This window comes from Phaenicophaeus curvirostris, chromosome 17 (assembly GCF_032191515.1).
Source record: "Phaenicophaeus curvirostris isolate KB17595 chromosome 17, BPBGC_Pcur_1.0, whole genome shotgun sequence".
Lineage (NCBI taxonomy): Eukaryota > Metazoa > Chordata > Aves > Cuculiformes > Cuculidae > Phaenicophaeus > Phaenicophaeus curvirostris.
Window position 1 is genome coordinate 11,357,567 of NC_091408.1, and position 25,033 is coordinate 11,382,599.

At 40.6% G+C, this 25,033-nt stretch overlaps 1 protein-coding gene across 2 annotated transcripts in view; it reads left to right on the top strand.

The window, feature by feature from the left end:
* Positions 1 to 10,136: 10,136 nt before the first annotated feature.
* Positions 10,137 to 25,033, top strand: part of GALNT9 (polypeptide N-acetylgalactosaminyltransferase 9) — a 147,716-nt gene continuing 132,819 nt past the window's right edge. The window contains exon 1 of one of the 2 annotated variants that reach the window (XM_069870769.1): positions 10,137 to 10,468. In XM_069870769.1, coding sequence (XP_069726870.1) covers positions 10,228 to 10,468 — 241 coding nt within the window. In that variant the 5' untranslated portion in view covers positions 10,137 to 10,227. The remainder of the gene's footprint in view (positions 10,469 to 25,033) is intronic. The other variant, XM_069870770.1, reaches the window with a different exon arrangement.

The following is a 25,033-nucleotide window of genomic DNA, read 5'->3' on the forward strand; positions in this document are numbered from 1 at the left end:
AGCTCCTCCAATTACTTTAGTATGATTGTGTTACATGGCAATGTTCACTTATCTAATTTTAGAGTGGGCTATTTTAAGAATAATCCAATACATTCATTTATGTCGTACATTAAGTGGATATCATAAAGATGCACTGTTCTTATCACTGCTGCCCATTATTATTTGTCTTGTTTATGTATTGTGTGTCAGATGAAAGCTTCTCGCTCTCCCTGTCAAGATCAGGGTAGATAAATATCCCATTCAAACATTGAGAACAAGAAGTTTAGGAAGGTGTGATAGGGAAAAAGAGGCTTGTAAGAAATAGACTGAAGGCTTCATCAACAGAACAAATTTGGCTATAGTCAGTGGCTGTGTCTGTGACCAGTTAAAGCCAATGGTGAGATCGGTTCTGTGAATATTATTTCTGTCTCTGCTACCATAATGTTTCAAGTTTTTACTTCAAGCCTTTCTGTATCCTCTGTGCCAAACCTGACTTGCACACACATGTGCACCAAAATGTATGCCCATTCTGAAGGCTTCCTAAATTTTATTTCCTCAAACCAGACCTACCATTTGCCTATACAGGCAATAAACTTCACTTACCTCCAGTTAACCAGGTAACGATGGCTGTATATTTGTATTGGACTTACTATTACTGAGTCTGTTGTTATAGTGTAGTGAATGTTTTCACCCCTAGAAATACATTCTTCTTCCTATGCCATTCTGTCTTGTTTTGGCTGACACGGTAAAATACCACATCCCAAATCCTCCCACACCCTTCTTTGTGATACTGGAGAAGTTCCTTATCCACACACTGACCACAAAAATTCTTAAAACCTAGGAGGAAACCAGCCTCATTTATTTCAGATTCAGACACATCAGTTGAATTTGAGATTTTTGTTAACTTTCTTTTATTCTTTATTTTTTATCCAGTCTACCCTAGACTCTGTTGGTAAGTCCATTAGATTCTGCTGTATTAACCTGCATGCCTCTAGTTTCCTCTTGCCCTAATCCAATTGATGTTATGGTTTCCTCTTTCCTGTGTTGAAGAAGTTGCAGTATTTCATGTGACAGACAATTACTGTTTCAAGAGAATTCCCCTAACCTTTCATCAAACGTTGAATAACCTCAGTCTATCACCTGAGCGGTCCTCTAGTATTTAATCTGGCAGGGTACCCTACTAATTGTGTTGAACAAAGCATGCTAACAAGCAGTGGTGCTTGCTCAATGCAGCATTGTCTCTATTAAAAAGCAACTGAAACCCCAGTATTTTAAGCCAATGTAGGTCCAGGCTAACCTCTGTCAGGGCATATCTTCCTAGGGGCCTGTTTGCTGGAGGGATGGAAGAGAATAACCAGCAGGAACACAAGCTTTGCTCAGCACTATGCAGCCTATTCACTGCTTGTTGCTGATCTTTGGTTTATGTAAATCAAAAGCAGCTCAATAGAGACATTAAAGGATGTAATGTCAGGAAATTTTTGTGAGCTGATACAATTGGACACATATTGGATATAGTATATAGTAACAAATGCCATAAAGAAAACTACACACATGATCTTTTACATTTCATGTTTTCTTTTTACAGCCCAAATATGATCTCTCCTTTATGGCTGTTATTAATGTCTGTACTTGGGAGAATCAAGCCACTAACATAACATATCCCCCTGTATTTATCATCAAAAGCTGTAAGTGTTTAGTATCTGAGTGTCTGCAATTATATATTTTGATGTAGTGGCTAAAGGCACATACAGCGTGAAATGCTTGTGAGCTAGGCTAGAGACTTTGAAGCTGTATTTTCACCATAGAGGGTTTTGGTGAGAAATACTTTTCCCTCAAAATAGGTAAATATATAAATAAATTAAGCTCTTCAGCTTCATAGCCCAGAGCAAGATTAATTAAGAGGGAAAAATGCTTAATTTATCTGCTCACCATACGATTAATGAATAATAGAGATTGTCTTCCCAGCATCTACAGCTAAAGGGGTTATGAATAAATGTGTGTGTCATACCCACGTGTTTCTGCCTACCTGCAGCTTCCCTCACCATGTTTCTCTTTTGGTGCTTTGTAGCAGATCTGTTTGTTTTCCATATTTTTTCTTGTTTTGGGTTTCTATATACTTTAAACTGCGTATGGTCTCTAAATCATAGAATCACTAGGTTCGAACAGACCCACCAGATCATCGAGTCCAACCATTCCTATCAAACACTAAACCATGTCCCTTGAGATGAAGACTAATAAAAGTAAACTCTGCCACTTCTCTTGTGGCAAGCTGTCCCCGGTTTTCAGATGGAGATACTGAAAACTAGAGAAGTTGTGTTTTCTGGAACAGGAAACAGCATAATGATTCTTTAGGCATTTGTATAGTCCAATATAGGCTTAAGTGTTCTTTTCCCACTGACTGTCTCATTTTCAAGTACATTAAAAAAAAAAGCAGCCTTCAAAACTGCTAAATGTGACTTTGTCCTTTACTGGGAATATTCGTTTACGCAACTCAACGAGAGGAGTTTGGTTTTGTCATCCTACTTCCATCTGTTAAGGCTTCTCACTGGCATAGTCGGATGGAATTTCACCATCATCAGCTTAGATCTTACTTTTTTAAGGTGGTATTTTTTTATAAAGGCATTAAAGACTTTAATGCTACAAATGGTTTCTATTTAAACATTCCGAACATCTCTGTTAAAGGCAAATACAAACAGTACTAAATATTCATTATTGCTCACACATGCACTATCCCTGTGAAAACCATCAGACATTGGAGGCAGCAGTGATTGTTCAGACTTGTCCAGGGATAAACCACCACATAGTTACTCTTTGCTAAAAATGTCAATGTCAACTTTATTTACCAAAATATGTTGGGGTTTTTTTTTGGTTGTTTTTTTTTTCAAGCTGCCAGTAGTTGTTTCAAAATAAATGGAACCTAAAAATCTCATTAATTTTATTGTTTAAAGCCAGCATTCGGTGCAGCTCTGGGGGTCAGAAGGTAACAATACTAATTTACCCCTGCGCTGCTGCACTTAGAATATTTAATCTCTTATGACTTTGACATGATGACTGACTGTGTTTCTTAATTTTGTTGTGAAGATTTTGCTGGAGGGCCATGCATCTCTTAATAATGTGCATCAAGACTGAGACAAATAAGTAATGAATATTTTATGAGGCTCTTTTTCTACAAGTGAATCAGTCTAGGCAAATACCTGCAGAAGTCCACAAGCCTCTGTGCCTCATGGCAGGGCTGGAACTGTGATGATGGCCAAAGGTTAATTTATGGTACTGAATTCAGTGCAATTCCAGTACCACAATATTTTTAACTCTTCTAAGCCAGTTATAATGTTCAACTTTTCATAGGCTTCCAGCTGAATTGGAGAGGGAAGAACATCCTTCCAATTGTGTTTGCTCCTCTATTTGGGTCTCCTGGCTATTTTAGTGCCAGCTGAGAACTGCAAAGTTCAACATCTATGAGGAAGATCACTTCTTTTTGCCACTCCTTTCAGTAAACAGACTTCTACCAGAAAGTGCAGCTATCTTTAAAATGTACCTTGATATAAAACTTGACCTGGACAGTATTTTCAGATAATGTTTGAGTAAATATTGATATAAAAGCTGACTGAATTCTATTACCATGGGTTTGGCTGTTTAGGAGTAAAGGTGCAAGCAAGACAAATGGATTCCAAAGAGGAGCTTAGGGTCATAGTCCCTAGATGTCAGCTGACAGATAGAGCCAAAGACTGATTTGTTCCTGGGATTAGGAATGGCATCCGTGAAGAAATTTTTAAAATCAATACTATCAAGAAGCAGTTTTGGGCTATACAGAATATGATAAAACAGAAGACAATATGAGGCAGTGCAAAAACCAGAAGCTTCAGCATGCAAAAAGCTTAGCCATTGTTTAGGCTTTTCTAAGTTTTCTGGAAACAGGAACAAGTAAAGATGGATTTCAAGGAGTATAATGAGGCAAGTTCTTTATCTGTAATAGCTAGATATTAAACTACATTTATATATCTCTCAAACACTTATTTTCTTACTAGAACTCTCATAAGCATAGAAGCTGTCCTTGAAAACTGCTTAGATTTATTTCTAGTGTGTGAGTCTCTCTGTCTTATCACAATACCTCTTATTTTATCAAAAAGCATCAGTCGGCAGCCTAGGATCTTGGGGCAGGAGTTGTCAGGCAGGTTCCAACCACCTTTCCTTTTTAAGGCACAGATGGATTGAGCCTCTGACATTCGTGAGAGAGAAGGTCCTCGAATATTACTTTCTGTTGTTGCATGGAGTAAATCTAAGACCATGCAAATAGTCTTTGATCACAGCGAACAGGGATAATCCTCTCTTAGAAAACAAGCACCTATTCTGAAATTACAGTAGGAGATAATAACAGAAAATGGATAGAGGACTATGCAGTTAGATTTTAAAAAGATGGGAGATCAACTCGTTCTTATTAAAACTGGTGAAAGCCGTAATGTTTATAAATTACAGCTTTGTAAAATGTAAGCATGTGGGTTGAATATTTTAATCTTGGCAGTTATTTATATTCTGGTCTTACAATGACAGGTTTATTGGGTTTTTTAATGCGTGTTTAGATAATTGTTGGGTTTTATCTGTGTGCTATTTTCTACAGTGTGGTCATCAGCACAATATCACAAGCATAAAAGCAGCAGATCTGCCTGCAATTATGCTGGGTATTATAAATCCTCTCTGAGGAGTCAACCTGTAGTTTTAATAAAATACGAGGAATTTGTGGGCAGTGCGTCTTTGTGTTGCAGCAACAGGTGCTAGAACACAGTGCAGTGTGCACATTAGAAGAACTGCCCCGTGTTCCAGTGTGAATTACTGCAATGTTAAAGGGAAGAGTCCCCAAAATTCCATTTAGAAAAATTCTGTGTGACTTTAATAAGTGACTGATACTGCCGTGTATTTCTATATAACTTCTGAAATACGTGTTCAGATTTTAAGGCACCTCATTTGATTTAGAACCATCCTCAAGATGATGTTAAAATTCAGCAATTATAAGTTAACTTGTATACTTAATCCTTGTGTTGTGCCCACTGCTTTGAGTAGGTTGTGAATGAGAGTCTTTGCAGGCTGTAACTGTGACCCCATGATGAGCATTTACGGCACCAAGTTTGTGATAGGTATAGTAAAGAGATCATGTTACTAAAGTAAACACATTCATCTTGTTCGAAACTTCATCATAGCACATTGTGTTGTCATTCAGCTCTAAGTAAAGCAGACGTTGATTATATTCAGGGCTATCCAGTCATCATACACCTTTGCTTTCTGAACCAGCACTAAATGTTCTCAGCATATAATCACTGCATGGAAATCCCTTGTGGCTTTTGGGCTTCCAGCCTTTTTAATGCAGTCAGAGGGATACCAGGTTGGGAATTCCTCTCTCTGCCTTATCTGGCTACATTACTTCTATTCTAGCTGTAACAGGCATTTGATCAACAGTGAACGTGCTCCAAAGCCTCTACATCAGCATGAGCAGAGTGGCAGTTTGAAGCCTTAGGGACCTGGCAGTGTTTTGTTGCAAGAGGAATTATTTGGCTATTGGCCTTCTCGTGCCACTATAATGCCAGCTTGCCATCTTCTCTGAAGCTGCAGCAGAAAAGATAAGAGGCTGGTTGGAAACACCTCCAGTATAAGACAGCTGAGGCTTCCTTATTTATTTCTCTCCTACCTTGCTACCTACTTTTTCAAAAAAAAACCCCTCACTTCATGCAACTTCATGCAAATATCACATTTGTTCGAATCTCTTCTTACAGTCTGCTGAAACTATGATAAGAAGAGGGCTGCAAAAATACTAGATTGTACGATTATTTGATGGGCTGCAATACCTCTTTGCAACAGGATGAGGGCCTCAGTTCTGTATATCTGGGTGACTTAACAGAGATCTTAGACTTTGTTGTCTGGTTTTGTTGCTGTTTTCTTCTAAATAAGTACTAGTTAAACTAGAAAAATAGTAGGCTATGCTAAAACTCTAGCTGATGGGCTAGAGACATCCAATGTCATTGGGATTTCATTAGGAAAATGGCCGATGATTTCAGTATGCATGAATAACCACAGCTGGAGTCTACAATTGCAGATCTTCAGTGGTATAATATTTTGGCCTTTTTTTTTTTTTTTCAAAGCTTGTGATCAAATACTTTAAACATCAAAGTCTTCCCTTCTACACATTATTCATTCTTGTAAAAGTCTCATATCGTGCAGTGGAATGATCAGAAAAGTATGTCTCTTTAGACAGGGTAAATGGATCCTATGTCCTTTTGGAAAAGTGGTTAGGAATGATTTTATGGTTATTAACTTGAATTCATTTTTTTTTCTGAACCTAGGTTTTTAAAAATTAAAAAAAATTTCAAGCAACTTTTCAATCACTATCTCCTGTTCTTATCTTTCCTCAGATGTAAAATCTTACTTGTTTTGTTTCATCATCAATCCAATTCCTTCATCTCCTTCTAGAGACATTAAAGTGAAATTCAACAGAAAACATCTCATAAAAAATGAAACTCATATTGATTACCTGATTATGCACCCACCGTACCTGGACTATACAACAAAAGGTATAGTGATTCCAATGATCCTGCCATAAAAATGGTACTTTGTAGGTCTGGCATGGTAATTCGTTAAGAACTTTTTCTGACCATTTTTGGAGAAAACGTCAACCTGGGAAATGTGCAGATGACGATGTGTATCTTGGTCACATTCAGTTGCTGCACAATCTACAGTTTTCACTAGCTAGTAAAAAAATAAAATAAAATATCTGATTCCTCTGTATTGGTTGAGGTTAGTAGCCCTAAATGAACTGGGGTCACATTGACTTGGAGTCTGTTGTCTTGACTACTCACACAATGAGCTCTGCAGAGAATGGCTGTAAGACTGATGCTTCACTAAATGTTCTTTTCAAAACCTTTTAGTTAAGTGTTTGAAGTGAAATTTACTGTCTCTGACCTCAATAGCTAAGTAGAACAGGATTGTAAATGCAGAAGAAGCTGAAGTTTTCCCTCTATATCAACATGGAGTGTTCTGCAGTAACCAAGAGTCAACAGGAGCAAAGACAACTTGCAGGACTAGGCACAGTTTCAAGCAGAGCCATAGACAATAGCAAGGTTTCTTTTGTGACCCTATTATTAGCATTGCAGCCTTAGCTATTTGATAGTCCCGTAGCAGTCCAGAAGAGCCTCAAGGCAATAAACCATCTTTACTCTATTAGGGGAGACACCTCTGACAGGTGGCTATTTTAGAATGCTGACGGATTTTTCAGTCTCTTTACCTCTGGCTACTTAAAATCATCTTCATCTTCAGCCAGCTGTCCTTCATCCAGGTGCATATTCTGGCTGAGCACAGTGACAACAGAGTGATGTAAAGAATATAGACTGTCATTTGAATATACAGCATCTTGTTTTTTCTTTCTAGCACCTTCCTAATCCATCTTACATGATATGAGTTAAACCATGAGCTCTATGGAGATGAATAGGAGTAAAAATCAATAAAAGAGAGTAATAAAGAGAAAGAGTAACTGTACGAGAGAGAGAGAAACTGGATTTGTGATTTGGAATGGGATCCTGGCACTGCCTCTGGGTTGGTCCATTGATTTAAAACAAGTTACCAGCACCTTCCCATGTTCCCTGTTTGTAAGATCCATCAGCAATCAGAGCTGACTGGTAAGATTTCAACAAAAGCATTTTCACCGAAATCCAGATATTGCATATATTGATTTTGATCTAGGTGGTTTGGGGGTTTGTTTTGGCAACATAAGCCTCACTGAGGGAAGAAATACTTGAACCTGACCCTCTGGGGCAGGAAACAATGGCTTGAGCTCAATGCTGTTTGTGTGAAACTATTTCAAAGCTTTTTGGTTTTGTTCCAGTGACAAAAGAAAATACATTTTATGACCTTGATTTTTTTCTAAAAACACTACTGTCACCCTTCAGTCAGATCTAATAGCATATTCAGTTGTAAGTTGCTCTGAGCTCTCTGAATGAACATTGATCTACAGGAGCTAGCTATTACTTTTACTTGAATGGTGTTAGGGAAGGTTGCAGCCATATAAGTTTATTCTCATGTTCTTTCATTTTAAAATGACTATTTAAGAACATTTACTTAGCAAAAGGAAACAACTTGCTTGACCTAAGTCAATCATCGATGAAATCATGTCTTGGAAAAAGCCCAGTTAAAACTGCAATGATGTGAATAAAACCCAAACAATCCAGAACCACCAGAATCTGGGAAACCTCTCAAAGTTATTTTACAACTCTTGGGACAAACTATACACTCCTGTATCATAATCTAAACTGAATTCTTGCAGACAGCTTGTGAGCTTGCAGTTTATAATGGAAATAGTGATCTAACAGATTCTTAACCATATCAAGACCAGCAGGTGTTGCTATAATATATTAAATGCTGTGGAGATATCTAATAAGCTGTGCTTGATCATTAGTTCAACATATTTTCTTAAACCAAATTGGTATTTTCTAGGAAGCACAATGCTATGACAGACCTGCAATAAGACTACTACTAAAATAATCAAAACGCTGGAAAATTGCAGGTTGTGAGCTGCTTCTGCTGAGCTGACTGAGAGTTTTACCACTGCTTCAGTGAAAGAACATCTGACCCCACATTTAGATATTGTGTTTAAGAATACAGCACTGTCAGAAGTAACCAAATGCCATACCTATTTTCATAGAGACATACCTGTTTGCAAGAGATGACCTTGCAGAAACCTGTGGCATCTTTTGCCAGGGACAAGATTAGATTATGGTGAAACTCTAGTATAAGCTTATTCTGTCCTGCTGATCCCTCTGACACAGGTTTCATTGGAGGTCCCCAAAAGAGAAGGGGAGAATTCATCTAAGACAAAACACATCTTTTCCAACAAATGGCACCCTCAAGGGCCATGCAGGTGAACAACAGGTGGGTCACAAGTAGGAGAGCAGTGGAGAGTTTATACATCAGGAAACCCTGAACATGCCTTGCCAAGCTACAGTAAATTCAGTGAAGTTTTAACTTTAGCTGGATTTTGAGCTTAGGAGCTTCTGAAATCAAGAAGGAAGGATGAAAAAAAAAGATATCTCACAAACGGGATTATATTATGGAATGCAACCCTCTAGGTGAGATGGTGTACAAAGAAGGACCACTGTGAACATGAACAGAGAAGCCACCCACTGCAGTCACTGGCTGTGTGTTTGCGAGTAAAAGCTTAGGTTGCTTTTCTCCACCTATGTGTACTTGGAGAGAATCATAGAATCATTAGGTTGGAAAAGACCCACTGGATCATTGAGTCCAACCATTCCTATCAAACACTAAACCATGTCCCTCAGCAGCTCGTCCACCCGTGCCTTAAACACCTCCAAGGAAGGTGACTCAACCACCTCCCCGGGCAGCCTCTGCCAGTGCTCAATGACCCTTTCCGTGAAAATTTTGTTCCTAATGTGGATGTGGTCTCCCAGCCATGTCGCTCTCAGGTAGGATCACTAACCAATGTTGTACTTGGCTAGTGGGGAACCTATGGAGCCGAGTGTGTTACCAGCTCTCCCTCTCGTCAGGAGCAAGCGAACTTGTTTCAGCTTATTTCCAGTGGCGAGGCAGCTGGGGCATCATCTCGCCTCCGGCTGCCGCACCCATAGACAAGGACAATTTTCATCCCGCCTGTTCTTAGGAACAGCGATCCTCGGGCGGGATAAGGGAAGGAAAAATGGCCCCGGTGGTGTTTCCCGTGGGAGAGAAGCGTGCGACTCCCGTGCTGCGGGGCGGGGAGCCGCGGGCGAGGCGTGGCGGACACGGCGGCTCCACCGTGTGCATGTAGATGAGATTCCCCCGGAGCACGTCACTCCGCACCGGCGCTCTGCGTTTGGGGCGGTGGAGAGCGAGGGCGGGCGAGCGAGCGGGAGCCGGAGGAAGAGGAGGAGGAGGAGAGGGAGGGGGAGGAGGAGAAGGAGGAGGAGGCTCGGCGGGCAGCAGCCGCTCGGCTCCGCGCCCCCGCTCCGTGCCGCCCAGCGCGCCGCCGGGGCGGGGAGCGGGGCCGTGGTGCTGAAGGACAGCTCCTCACCCCGCCGCACGGGGGTGACAGCGGAGCCGTGGTGCTGAAGGACAGCTCCGCACCCCGCGGTGATAGCGGAGCCGTGGTGCTGAAGGACAGCTCCGCACCCTATAGCCCGGGGGGTATCTGAGCCGTGGTGCTGAAGGACAGCTCCGCCCCGCCGCCGGGGTTCGCCGCGCCTGGATGCGCCCCCCGCCCCCGCGCCCGCGGCTCCCATGGCGGTGGCACGGAAGATCAAAACTTTGTTGACGGTCAACATCTTGGTCTTCGTGGGTATCATCCTCTTCTCCGTCTACTGCAGGATCCAGGACCGCTCCCAAGAGCTGGTGCAGATCGTCCGGAGCGCGGAACGCCGGGCCAGGAGCCGCGGCGCCAAAGTGGGCAGCCTGGGAGACAGGGAGTCCATCCTGCAGCGCCTGGACCACCTGGAGGAAGTGGTCTACAACCAACTCAATGGTACGGAGAGGGCTGGGAGGGCACGCAGCACCGTCCCCTGTGTCCTGGGAGGGTGCTGCGGGTTAGGGGAGAGAACCATAAGTGCCCACCCGGTGGGGAAAAAAGCCCAGGCACTGATCCCACTGTGCTGAAACTGAAGGGAAAGAGGTGGCTGCAGGGTCTTGATAGAGGGATGTGTTAAGCCCTCACCCCGAACTCTCGGTCCAAAATGAGCACTTCCTCAGTAGACACAAAGTTAAGGTGGCTGCAGAGTTTGTGGGTTTACAGATTGGTGGGAGTCCTTACAAACTGTACAGGGTATTACAGTTTGCTTGGCTATTTTCACTCTGCACAGCTAGGTGTTTGTACAGCAAATCTGCTGTCAGGTTATAGCTGGAAGTCATACACTTGGTCTCGGAACTAGTTTAAAAACATTCTGCCAAGTTCTTACACTGTGTACTTTTAATGGTCTATTTAAACATAGCACCTATATGTTTTCTTAATGACTGTGCCATTTAAGTTTGATGTTATCTTTGGTGAGGAGACAAAGCATCCACCACTGTTTTTTTTGTGATATTCTATTCTAACTCACCAGCTTTAAAAAATCTTGGTAGGTAAACAAAGAACCCTTTGACAGTAGTTAGAATGCGCTGAGCCATAAAAGTTGTTACAGGACTACGACTGTTTCATATAGAAACTAATTCTTCAGAACAAGTGTATATATTTTATAGTTTTTATTTGCACAGATGTGTAAAATTGTAAATGTGGAACGTCAATGATATAAGTATGTAATTAAATACATCAGTGATCTGGACAAGAAGAGGCTGAAGGAGTGAGCTTTTACATGAAATGATAATATAAATGTAGCATTTAGCATCTAGGACCAAATAAAACTTCCAGTATAAACATGTTGAAGTATACCAAATGTGCTTCTGGGCTTCTAGTGAAATTCTTGCTCATAACATTGATTTAACAAAGGCTACCGTCATCTCAAAATGCAGACAAATAGGGGGGTTAGGATAAAGTATATTTCCAATTACTGCTTTCTGAATAACTGTATAAATCTGAGTATGTTATGGCAGTAAGCAGCCTGTGCCAGCAAGCATTATAGGACAGGCATCCCCTTATGCACTTGTTAGTATAAACAGGGAAGAGAGAAGGGAAATGTGGAGTGTGGGTGTTAGTCACAAAAGCACACACTCATGAATTAGAGGGAAGGTGTCAATCAACAGCTGTGTGCCCTAACCATATTTTGGAGCAGTTTTGAAGAATGTAGCATTTAAGAGGGAAATCCTCCTCTCAAATTTGACAAAGCCACAGAGTTCCCAAACTAAAGTAGATTAGTCCACGAGCTATATCCATCATAGCTCAACTGAACAGGTTTTTTGACACAAATTGATTTGTTCTTGGTGTTGTTTATACATGAGTCTTTGTGTAGGATTTTACCTGTTCTGGGCTTATCTCAGCATAGCAACCCCTGGAGAATCAGCAGGAGTCCTTAAATGTACTGGGCAGGCACCACCACACATAATGACTGTGGCTTCACAGTAAACAGGAATTTTTCTGTAAAGCATACCTCTGTTTAGGGAAGGATTTGTTCTTCTTTAATTTCGTTTGTTGGGTATCAAAATTGACGGAGAAATTACTTCAGTTTAAATGTTACATTGCTTCTTCGGGTCATGATAAACACTGTAGGCTGTTTCTTCTTGGAAGCTCTTGCATGGGAAAGTACAGAAAGTTTTTCAAGCTGAACCATTCAAACTCCCTATTCATTTCCCTTCAGTTTCTTTCTGACACAATTGGGGTTTTTTATTACACAGTGGCACCTGAACACAGATTAATTATTTTATCATCATTGTGAAAAGATACTTTGTCAACTTTTTTTTGTTTGTATCCTATGGCAACAAAACCAAAATTCCTAAAAAATTAGGAGGTGCTTCACTGAAATCATCAGAATTGCATCACTGTAAGTGAAATCAGGATCAAGCATCTATGACATTAGCTCACTGGAATTCTGTTTTTAATATGACTCATTGCTCACGCTGTTAATGGGCATAATGCCAGACTAGCAGCACTGAGATTCTGTGGCAGTGTTCTACAGCTTTAGAGAGCTAGATGAGGCCTTCTTGGATGTTAATTTTTAAGGAGGTGGGTCAAAGTCACTTTTTTAGGGAGAGACACACGTGGCTAGACAGATTTTATTCAGAAGGAATATGAATTCCTTGCATACCCAGAACTCCAGCAACATCAGGAGTTTGAGTCCAGGTCGATATTATTGTTAGGTCCATCCAGATCAGTATTTCAATCTTCTGATCTTGGTTCTTTCTGCTTAGAGATTAGGAAGTTTAGAGGCACCTATTCAGGATCTCATAGTTTTGGTAATGAAGTCTCAGTGTTCTTTTGTTTCATTTTTCTATTCTATTACAATTAGTCCTGAACAGGGAAAGACCTTACCTGGATTTTCTAGGGAGTCTGTTGAGGATCCAGTGTAGTAGATAGATGCTTCTATGAGAGACCAGCCCTGCAGCTGCAGCCATACAGAATTTTCCTTCTGTCACACTTATTTGTTTTCATGCAATCAAAGATATGTTATCTGAAAGCGTACCTTCCACAAGGAAGAATAAACACAAACAGTAATGTTACAAAGTTATCAAGAGGCAACCCAAAAACTGAGCACTGGAGAACTCATTGACTTTTCAGTCTGAATAAAAACTGCACACATGGTACCTGTAGAGTTGTGTATAGAACACAGGGGACTGTGCATGGAAGTCAGTAGAAAGCTGGTCCTTGCAATTATCTTTGACAGAATAAGAATTTTTAGAATAGAGTGAATGAGCATTGCCATGATTCCCTGCAGAGTCATGCAGACATACACCCAAACAATAGTTTTCAGTTGGCTCGTGCTTTGGTTTTCTATCAACTTAGAAAAATAGTATTTCTAAAAGCTTTCTTTATGCTCAGCTTCTGCTGGCTTGGGTGGAAGTAAATGAACACTGCGCAAAGGGAAAGAAAAGCAATGAAAGATGTCTAGAATTTTCTTGGTGAAACTTTACCTCTTAATATTTGACTTTGGGTATAACATCTATTTTGAAAAACAGAATTATTCTAGATCTAGTTCATCAATCTATGTTTTCATTTTTACTGTGGTATTTCTATAGATGAATATGATTTAATTTTAGTCAACACATATCTAGCACCAGATAGACTTAGTAGCGATTTATGAAATGGCATAAAGACAACACCTTGTTATTTTCTTCCTTTGTCTCTATTTTTTTTAAAGTGGAAAAAATGAAAAATATTTAATTGACTGGATTTTTTTCCCCTAATCAGTTTTGCATCTGAGTCTGTTGCTAATGATTTACCATAGAGAATAAAGAATTTTTGATGCCCCAAGTAGAGCATAACCTTTCATGCCAAAAGCAATTGAAGGGTCAGACTACAATTTCACTGTAATTGCCTTTTTCCCTTTTCACTGTCTCTTTCCAGTAATACACAACAATCAATACGGCATGTAATTAGATTTCATTCAATCTGCAAAGATTAAGAGTGTTTTCATCTTCTCATTATGTATGCTCGCATCTTGTCTTCCTACCCATGCCTTCTGCATTAGACCTCTTTGACCCGTTCTATTGCAGGCGTGGAGGGATAAGTTTGGAGTATTCCCTTGAATTTGACAGATTATCATTCTTTACACATTATAATTTGATTTTGCTCTCTTTGGGGAGATTAAATACAATAGCTATTTCCAGTATGATAAATGGATTTTATATTGCATATGCATTTTATGGTGGAGGCTGGGGGGAAAAAGTGGACAATTCATATAATTGCAACACACAGACTTGAAATGATGGAAATAGCAGGTCCTAGGTGCAGAGGACTGATTCATGCTGACTATGACTCCTGATTTTTAGAGTGTACTGGAAGGAAAATGATTGCATTTAAAATTCAGTCTGGCAATCTGCATACTTAAAAGGTACAGTAGTATTTTTAAAAGGACAGTTTATTCTTCATAGGCTTGGGCCCGTTGAAAATGGTTCCAAATTTCCATATCAAAAAGTAATAGTTGGGAACAGGCTGCAAATGGATCACATGAATGTCCACATCAGATTTGTCAAAAAGAAGCTTTTAGAGCTGGCGACTTTCAGTTGAAGAGTAATTCTCTTGCAGAGAAGAGAGGTGAAGCCATGTGTGCGTGAAGGAAGATTAAGTGTGACTGCCAGCCTTGCATTCATGGAGCCGCATCTTCTCACACCCATGTACGGATTTTTGTGTTCTAATTTGGTTATGGTCTGGTGCTAACATGTCTGACAAAATTAGCACATAATTATCTCCAAAATTATCAGCTTATTTGTGAGGACAGCTCTCAGCCATGTGATTTCCTTGTGCTCATGAGAGGTGTCTCCATGTGGTCTCATTTTGAGGAGTTTTTTAAGAAATGCAAGATTTTACACCTGCCTAGTGAAGGCAGGTGTAAAAATTACCAGCTACATTTTGGTTTTATTTTTTTTAAGTTATGCTACAGGTTATCTTCTTACCACATAGCACAGAACAAGTATTCTCAATGGTTCTGGACCAGTTACTGAAGTTTAGGTAAGTAAATACTGCTATAGGCCTGACCTTCAGTGTCGCAAAGTGGTGGTCAAGTCCAAAAGACAGATTTCCACTTCATGCTGGCCTTAACTGTGTTAGTCTTGATTTATGTAGCTGGAGAAACTCATAATCAGTGATTTCAGGAAGGGCGAGATTTTAGAAGAAAACTTCCTGAGTCGATATTTGGATAACACTTAAGAAAATATAACGTTATATTTGAAATAGTATTATTCAATTTAGACACTCCAGGAAGAAAAGTCTAAAGGTTTGGCAGGAAAAAAAAAGAGGCTAAATCTCTTGTAGAATAGGCAAAATTTTATTCAACTCTGCAAAATATTGGCAAATGCAGAAAATATATCTCTATTCCAGCAGCACATCAGTGATTTTAAAGTCAGTCTCAGTACTCTCTGTTTTCTATACTGGTAACAATTTTTTATGTAGTGGTTTTGCTTTTTGCATTTGTAGCTAGGAAAAATGCTTATTTTGACAGAAAATTCATGGTAATTTCATCATTGACTCATTTATTTTTGTAGATCTTGAATCATTTTTACCCTATAGGATTAAAAGCAATGTTTACAGAGGTGAAAAAAAAGTCTTTGCCTGATGTTGGTTTTGTTGCCTTTAAGGACATATACCAGTTCGGTTTCTTTCCATTTCTTTGTAGATGTGGCTGGAGTTGGAAAAGCAAATATGTGTCTTTCATCTTTCTAGTGGAAAGCGGCAGTGTGGTTGTTGCACGTCTGTAACCACTGTACTGCTATATAGGATTAGAAAACCTGGCTTTAGCCGAGTACCCTTGATAATCAGAGGTCAGGTTTGGTTTTGTATTTAGATTTTTTTTGTTTATTTAATGTTTTAACTAAGTAAAGGCAGGTAGTAGTTAAATCAGGAGCATCATCTAAGAATGCAGTTCCAGCCAGTAAATGTATGGCTGTTCTCCAAGTGAATAATAAGATTTATGAAAGGAAGGAAAAGAAATGAGTCATGTTTAACAAATCTTCCTTTTATTAATGCCACTCTCTAACCTTACTAATGGGTACTCAGTCTCTCTTTCTCAGTATGTTTGGCATACTTTTTTATTACTATTATTTGCAGGGTTTCGCTTGGTAGTCATTTCCATCACTTATTTCAAACTAACAAACTGAAAAGGGAAAAAAGTAAAGAAAAAGCCTGCAGTGTTCTGGATAACAGGAAGGAAGAAAGCCAATGACAGCAGAGTGGCTTTCAATCTTGTTGTAGTCCTATTGATCAAAACTGTCCTCTGAAATAAGAGAACTTCAGTTTCTGAGAATGAAAACCAGATAGAGATCCTCCCACTGACCCAAAGTCATCTTCTCCTGAGAGTACAGAGCTAAAGCAGCCCAGTGCTAATTGGATCTGTACATGAGTTGTGTCTGCTTTTCCTAAAGCCCATTACTAGGGTGCCATTCAAATTCCTATGAATATCTGAAAGCCTTGTAGGTGGAGGCAAAACCCATTTCAAGGACAGCACGACAGATGCAAACAGATAAAAAAAATGGTCTGTCTGACCTATAGTTTTTATCCTTTCAGGTGTTCTTCAATACTCAGGTTTCCCAGGCAGCTTGGAGACAAGCTACAGTGCATCTGACACTTCCTGGTTATTCAGCAAATCCTGGAAGACATAAAAAGGGCATAAAAATTACGTGTAGCAAAACCATCTCCCAAGCCAAAATTTTTTTGTGTTAAGGAACAGAAGGGAGTAATCAGAAAGCAACAACTTGATATCAGGTCCTCTTCTTTAGATGGGGTTATTTGAGTTTAAATGTATTGTAGTATTGCTGTGGATGAAGGTGATAATCTTGGTTCTGTAATTTATTTCTCAGTCTAATCTGCTAGGCATTTGAGCTCTTATTTGCAAACTCTCCAGTACACAAAAGAGTATGGAATTTCACCTGGTGAAGATAGCTTCAAATCTCGGCAGGCTTAATCTTTTCGGTGTTGGATTTCCTCCAATATCTGTTCTGTCTTCTTTCATTGCCCACAATATCCACACTGGCAGCATACAAGAGTGTGGCGTGGATGATCTGTGTGACTTCTCTGGCCTTGGTTTTTTGAACTCTGAAGCAGTAGGAAAAGGCCTTTGTTTACATCAACAAGAGGTCCTCTAAAACAGAGTTGAGGATGGGATTAGTGTTTGTGGCTAAATGGTCCTTTTGTCAAATTGGGTTCCACCAGCTGGCTTGCTGGAGTGTTGACACACCTGTAATCTGCTCTAGGTCTTAAATAGAGTGAGCTCTGTGTGTATATGCAAGTCTGTGGATATCCCAGGAAGTGATATTTTGGAGCCAAGCTCTGCTTTCTCACCCCTCTGTTTAACATTCTCCTCCCATGGTGAGGTAGGTGGACTAGTGCTTCTTTGGTTCTTTGCAGTAGCTTTTTTATTCCATCTGGTTTAAGCTAAATTGGAATCATTGCCATGCGTGGAAAGACATTGCAGCAGTGCGTTCTGTGAGAAAGACAATGGAACATCGAGAGGACCTCTCATACCCATTTCCTACTCCTCATACTGGATTTTCTTACTGCAAGAGAAAGGTATCCTTAGGATAAGGTAAACCCTCTTGCTGCTTGCTATCAGGATAATCTATTCTGTGTGCATTCTGCCCAGTCTTGAAAAGCCATCTTGTGAAATAGATGTGGCTACCTGCCTCTCCCTTTATTTTATAATATTTGAATGACCTGTTCTGAGAGATCTGCTTTCAGGACAGGGATGAGATTAGGACCATGAATAGTTTTGCATCCTCAGTGAAGGGAGTCCTTAGTGAAACAGGAGAAGAGGGCCAGTTCTGGGAATCCCTGACAAATGGAAAAAGGCCCAATATATATTTTTCTTTTCCAAGTATGTCCTTGATCAGTGGCTTTGGAGGAGAGTCCAAGGGCAGCTGCAGAGTAGATAGCTGAAGAGATAATAGACTGATTCTGCTTCGTCATCATAAGCATTGTGCATGCCTAGTTTTCTCAAGGGCTGAAGAGTTGTCTAAGTAAACAAGCAAAGCATTTTTAGAAAAGGTAAGAATATAGACATCTGAATATTTAAAGCCTTGCACCACCTCCTATGGAGCTGTTCTCTAGAAGCCCTGCCACCAGTCTGATTTATACTTTTAATACTTGAGCTGTAATTTGCATGTCATCCTGGGAGAGTGGGCAATCATTAAGAAAACTAAACCAAGGAAAAGGTTTTTGAAACAGCTTCTCTAAGCACTGCTACTTAGAAATGATTCTGTCAAGCAGAGGTATTTGGTGTTGGAATCCTACAGGAGAGGGTTACCTGTTTAACAGCACTATTTGGAAATCACATCTAAATAATCCAAGCTGAGTGGATGAAATATGCCTAAAATATAAAGGCCTTCTGGATTTTTAGTGCTTTTAGTGCTTTTCCTTCATTCTTAACTTCCTGGGCAAAATGTTAGAGCAAGAAGCTGCTGTAACGCCAACTACCTTGTGTTGAATAGACGCTGTAAAATAGTATAGCACTAGCAAAAGCCATGCTCTTCCCCAACAGATCACCGATGCTTCCCCAAGCATGTCTGTGGAAAGAAGCTGCTGATGTGAAGGCCTTTCTCATTGAATTCTGCTCCAAGAGGACAATTCCTTGACTGTACAAACCACTGCTTTCCCCTCTCCAGGCAATTACCCGTGGCAGGAGAGAGAGGACAGAATCTGAGCCTCAGTAGGCAAAAGCCAGCTGTGGGACTTAATTATCTACCTTCTACCTATATTTCAGAGCTACTTATATAGGCAATCCAGTTCTCTTCACTGGAGTACTCATGAGAATAAGAGCTCACCAGTGTGAGGGTCTCATGCAATTTATAAGGCATGACTCAGTTTGGGCTTGCTGGAGTTGCATTTGAATCACTGCTTTGTACAAGCAGCATAAAAGATCTCCCAACTAGTCTTTAAGGTCTGATAAACTGATCAGGGAAGAAAATGGATCCTGCCAGCTCTTTCTCTTGTGTGAAGTTCTTTAAATATTTAGACACTGTGAAACACAAATAGTATCTACAGAGGTTCGCGTAGGGCTGTGTAAGACTGCAGAGATACCTGTGAGGGGTGTCTTCCATCAGATTTTGTGGACTCAGAAAGCACAGAGCTGGTCTCTGTGGGATTACCAATGTCTTACTAGTTTTTGTTCCTGAGGGCAACTGTTAAAAATCAGTCTATGATCTAGTTAGCCGTTGTGTCTTGTCAGGAATCTAATCAGGTACAAATCTGACATTGCTTTCTAAGCAAACCGAGAATCCTGCCTACCCCTGTTCTGCTGTCAGCAGTGCATTGTGTGGACAGTGACAGATGTTGCTGTTGGGATTAGGTAACTTGCTCAAATAGGTTTTTATACCTGCATAGGTATCCAAATTCCCCTCATCTCCCCCATGCACTTTGTCTTGTTGAAGTCAGTTGCTTAAATTCATCCATGTTATTGATTCAGCAGCTTCAGCGCAACCAGTAGTTATCAGCATAGTAGTTCCTGCAGCAAATTTGGCCAAATGAAGGTACTTGTGCCAAAGAACAAACAATATATTGCTAGTTATGATGATGAATAGGTAGTGTAAAGGATGAATTCATACCATGCCCCTGTACTATTTTAGTATGTTTGAGAACAGAACCCTTCCTCCTTGAATCAGAGATTCCTCTTTCTAGTACAGATCTGGAAACCTTTGTGTTTCTACTTCTGACCCCTACTATTGGAGTCTTTGATTGCTTCTGTGTTTGTGCCATTTGGCTACAGTCTGCATTTTGCAAAAAGAAGTACACAGACCAGAGGGTCAGATTAGCAGCCTTGTTGTGGCTGGCTTGCTCCTGGTATCCTAGTAAACTTTAATCAGAGATTGATTTATGTGTTTCCATGACACCGGTGGCACAGTACTATCTAGCTACCACAGAGCAAAACTGTTACCTAATCCCTCAGCTTGTGCATAAATGGTAGAAACTCTTCACTTCTGACCTTTGAGATTTGCTTCTGCCCATGATAAGTTTTACTTCTGTTTAATAGCACTGGGCAAGTTATACTTTTAGCTTGCATACACAATCAAATATGCATGGGTTATCTGTATCCTACCTGAATGCTTTGACTACTAATATGTTATTCAAAGAAACAAAAGGAGCATCATATCACTTTCCCTTTCCTTTAGGTGATGAATAAGACCACCGCTTTAGAGCTGTGGGTCTTATGTGGGCAAAGTTTTTCAGACTTCAAAGCAAGGATGAGACTCCTTTTCTTCATCCTTTGTTAACTAGTGCCATCCTAAGCCTCAGCCAAAGGTTTGATCTATGCCTGGAGGGAGAGCAGGTCTTTGCTGCAAGCACTAAGCTTGAACCCGAGATGCTAGCACCTGGATGTTATCCTCGGTGTGGTAGAGCACTTTGGAATGCATCAAAAACTGGAACTTGCACAAGGTCACACCGTCTCCAGTTCCTGTTTCGCATAGCCCAGGCTAGCATCCCAGCCAAAGTACCACCGCACCATTCCCAAAGCAATAGAGGATTTGTTGCACAGGAGCTCATTTTTCTTGGAATGAATCCACCGTGACAGCTGGAAAGACCTCTCCTGTAATACCAGAGAAGTTTGCTTCTCATTTTGCTTCTGTGGCATTTTTGGTGAGGTGGTAGGGTTAATTGGTTGTTTTTCATTTGGATTCCTTATGCTGGTTTTGTATTTTATTTGGCAACAGGGCCTTACTGCCCTTTTAGAAATTGAATTTATTTTCTCTACAGTTCTCATGCCTCTAGGATGTGAAGCTTTTGTAAATAAAAATGTATTTTTTGTTATATTAACTCATTTTCAAGTAAGCCTTGTGTTGTAGAAAAGATTGGTGGTATTCTTTCCTGTGCATACTGAACTGAAGGCAGTGATAAGACTAAAAATATCTCCAATTGAAATAGCATTCTATAACCCAAAGGTTAGTCTTCCTTGGGATTAAAATTTGCAGTAGCTTTATAGATTCCTTGTGAGGCAGATTTCTAGTCATCCAGCCATGTGTAAAATGAGGCTGCTGATAGCTGCACAATTTTCCATCTGCAAAACGCAATCCCATCGGTGATTACCATGAGCACACACCTGCTGATGGAAGATGCTGATACCCATTGTGCTGGTGCCAGCCGGCCAATGAGGTCTAAATATTCCTGTGTTGTTTGTATTATAAGCACCGTTCAGGAGGTGCTGAGAAGGAACTACGTACTATTCATACCTCTAACAGGAAAACCAGATTTTGCTGCGCAGAGGTGTTAATCCTAAAAGATGATGATAGTTTGCAGGTGGCTCCATGTAACAGATGGGAGTGGATTATGAGGTAAGTGAGCTGATCCCGTTCAAGCCTGATCTAGTGGGAGATGTCTCTGCCCATCACAGAGGGTTGGAACCGGATGTTCTTTAAGGTCCCTTCCAACCCAAACTATTTTATGAAGTTACCAAATAACCTAATACCCAGCTGCTGAACTACTGAAAGAGTTGATGCTTACAACTTGCACCAGCAGTGAGTGGGTTTGGCTTGGAAAAATGGGTGATTGAGTGGTTTAGGTGTTAGAATAGTTTGGATTGGAAGGGACCTTAAAGATCATCCAGTTCCAACCCACCTGCCATGGGCAGGGACACCTCCCACTGGATCAGGCTGCCCAAGGCCCATCCAACCTGGCCTTGAACACCTCCAGGGATGGGCAGCCACAGCTTCCCTGGGCAACCTGGGCCAGTGTCTCACTGCTCTCATGGTGAAGAAATTCCTCCTTATGTCTAGACTAAATCTGCCCCTCTCTAGTTTATACCCATTGTTTCTAGTCCTATCACTGCAAGCCTTCATAAACAGTAGGTATTAATTAGAAATTTTCCATCTTTCTTTAATTTAGTATTTGGCAAACTCACTTTATGTATCCTTCCTGGGATACTTCTTTAGGCTTAGACCTCAACATGTCAGCACAGGCACTGAACGCTTTGCTTTCAACTACTCAAACTTTGAATACACAAACCCAATAATCTTTGATTTTAGCCTTGTGCCAGCTTGATCTTCCTCCTGAAATAGTTCCATCTGGCCTGATATATTTTCATTCAACAAAAAATTAATTCTGTAGTGGAAGTAGCTCTTCTAATGCTGGTAGCCAGAGAGGTTCTATGTAAAACCTTCTGTTTTCTGAGCGAGCTTGGTATGGTTTCCATATGCACAGCCATGGTCCTATTTCAGGCCTTCGAAACCCCAAGCCAGGCTGCAGAGAGCCCTCATAGATGAGGTCAGGAAGTTACGAATTTCTTCTGTGATTCATCCTGAACCTGATCCGCCTAATAACTGGATTTTTTGTCTCCCTCTTTCTGTCACACATTAAATAGTTCACACAGCAAGATTTTTAAGTCTTCGTTGCACAGGGAAAAGAATGAATGGAACATATGCAGAAATGGAGGAAAATATTAATGAGAGAACAAAGACATGGCCTGACTTTGAAGCTGGGGTGGTGCAGCCCAGCATGCCAATGGACACAGGCTGAGTGATGCAGCCCTCAAAGAAGGTATTGATCATTGCAGAGGGTGTTTTTGCGTATGTTACAGGACTTCTTGTTTTGGCATCTCTCTCAGCCTTTAATCATACTGACAGGAAGCTGGAGCACAAATACCGCTGTTTTAGAGACACGGTGGATGTTGTTGAAGAATGAGAACAGTGAAATTCTTCTTATTGAAGTCGCTTGTAGTTGATGAAGTAAGTATGGGATTTGTGTACTGTAATCAGGGGCCACACATGAGTCTTCCTAGGCCTTCCTAGCCCTAAGGAGAGGTGGCATTCCCCACTTTCCCACAATGCACAACAGGTTATTCTGGTAAAGGCAGAAGTTTGACAATTCAAATTAACATAGATTGTAGATAAGTATTTTGAACCAGAATTTCAAGTGATGAAAACTGTCTTTTACATAGCCTACTTATGGCACTGTAGAGGCAGGATCAGAATCTGGTCCAAGGGACAGGACAGCTAATGCAGGGTCAACATCAATTAGACATGACTCTGTGATGCTCTGGGTGGTGGTAGGGTGAGATATCCTCTGTACACACTACTATCAGAAAAAAAACAACAACGCTGGATATTTCTGGATGGAAATTTATATTAAAAAAAGAAGTCAGTGTATGATCTTTTGGTTTTGTCCCTGGACTGGGACAAGATGCCTGTAATCTGTTTGATGGGAAATATTACACGCTGTTGGCTTCTCTATGCTAGATATGAGTGTCTCAGCATATAATTGTGAGACTGGAGGTTGATTTTTTTCAAAAGTATTTTGACAGATACTGGTCTGATTAATTCTCTGTCAAAAACAAAACAAAATGGTTTTGTTTAATACTCTGCTGGTGAGGCTGTGTGGATTTGGGATCATACTTTACATTATATCCCCTTCAAACACAGGGAGGGAAAATCAGCCCTACTATCAGAAGGATTAATTTCTTAAATGCCAGAGGAAACAGGCAGAGTTGCGTGGAGTGGTGTGCTCTGCTGTCATGGTGCCTCACCTCTAAGTCTGTGCCTTCTTTAACATGATCTCTTTACAGGGAAAGCGTTCTTAAATGGTGTCACAGACGTACCTCATTCATTCATCAGGTATATCCTAATCTGTGACCAAAACTTAGGCTGTTTTATCACTTAACTTGGTTCTTATTATTGCAAATAACACCTGACAAGAAGCAAGTGTAAGCTCACAGAAACAGGAACTGGAGGGTAATGGAGAAGTTTCAGTTCTAGCCTATGAGAAAATATTTAGAGCTGCTGAAATATCTGAGCTCAGGAGACCTGGGCTTCATTTCCAGGTGTGCCTTTCCTTTGCTCTTTAGCTGTGTTGTTAACTCATCTCTCTGCTCTTTTCCTTTCCCTTCCCTTATCTGTGTCCTCTATTTAACTGAGGAGGTCTGAGCCCAGACTAGTCTGTGCAGCATAATATTGTTAATTAGTCATATAAATAACAGCCAGACATCCAAGAGACCTAGACATCCAGTAATTATCACAGTTGATCCTAAAAATAAATGTTTAGTTCCTTGAGCAGCAAAAGCAAGGAAGCTGACTTTGTTGTGGGTTGGTACCTCAGATGTGAATTCTTGGATGCTCTCTGCTCACTCCAATAGGTCCCTCATATTTGATCTTCCACTGAACCTCTTCTCTTTGTGGAAACATTCTAATGCCACTTTCTTCCCAGGTGTGACACTTACAGAAATGTAATTTTTGGAGACCTCTGGCTGTCTGCCAAGCTTTGGCTGAAATTGGGCACAATCATCAAAATCTAATGAGCAGAGTGGAGGGGAAGGTATGGGAGTGGGAAGCAGACTGATAGACAAATGCAGGCAGCGTGATTCCGCAAACTGTTTTTTGTTAGCAAACTAGGCTAAAAATTGTATTGGTGACAAGTGGGATTTTTCCTCATTTGAACACAACATGAAAATCAAGTATTTAGCTTTTAAAGGAACCAGTCTCAGATCTTCACATTGAATTCCTCTGCTCGCTTTGTTAATTGGCAATATGTTAAAGCAAGCATTTTTTCCTCTGCTTTCCTGTTTACTTCAGTTAATATATGTATCGGCATGAAATTTCTCTGGCACTACCCTAATACTACAGGAGAGCCTCCTTTATTCCCTGCTTCTTAAAGTGTCAGGCTCGGGTCCCACTAGCTTGTCTCATTGCCTTTTGGTAGTGGTTGAATAATTAAGCTACAGAAGGAGCAGAGAAATGATCCTGCACTGCTCTCTGTGAGGCAGTGTAAAGCATTCCCTGATGCTCATTGCATCAGATACCCTTCATGGCTCAGGGGGCTCAGCATTGGCTTTCACTGGGACCATTTGGTGCTGGGAAGCTCTTTCTGCTTAGGGAAGCATGGATTTGACCTGAAGGTTAAGCATGACTGGATAGCAAGCCTGCTTTGTGTCCTTGAGGAGTGAAGAATTCAAGCTCCAAGCTCAGATCTCAGTTTTCTGAAATTCAAATTCTGATTCATCTTCACTAAAGAATCTTCTCCTCCTGTATAAAAGTA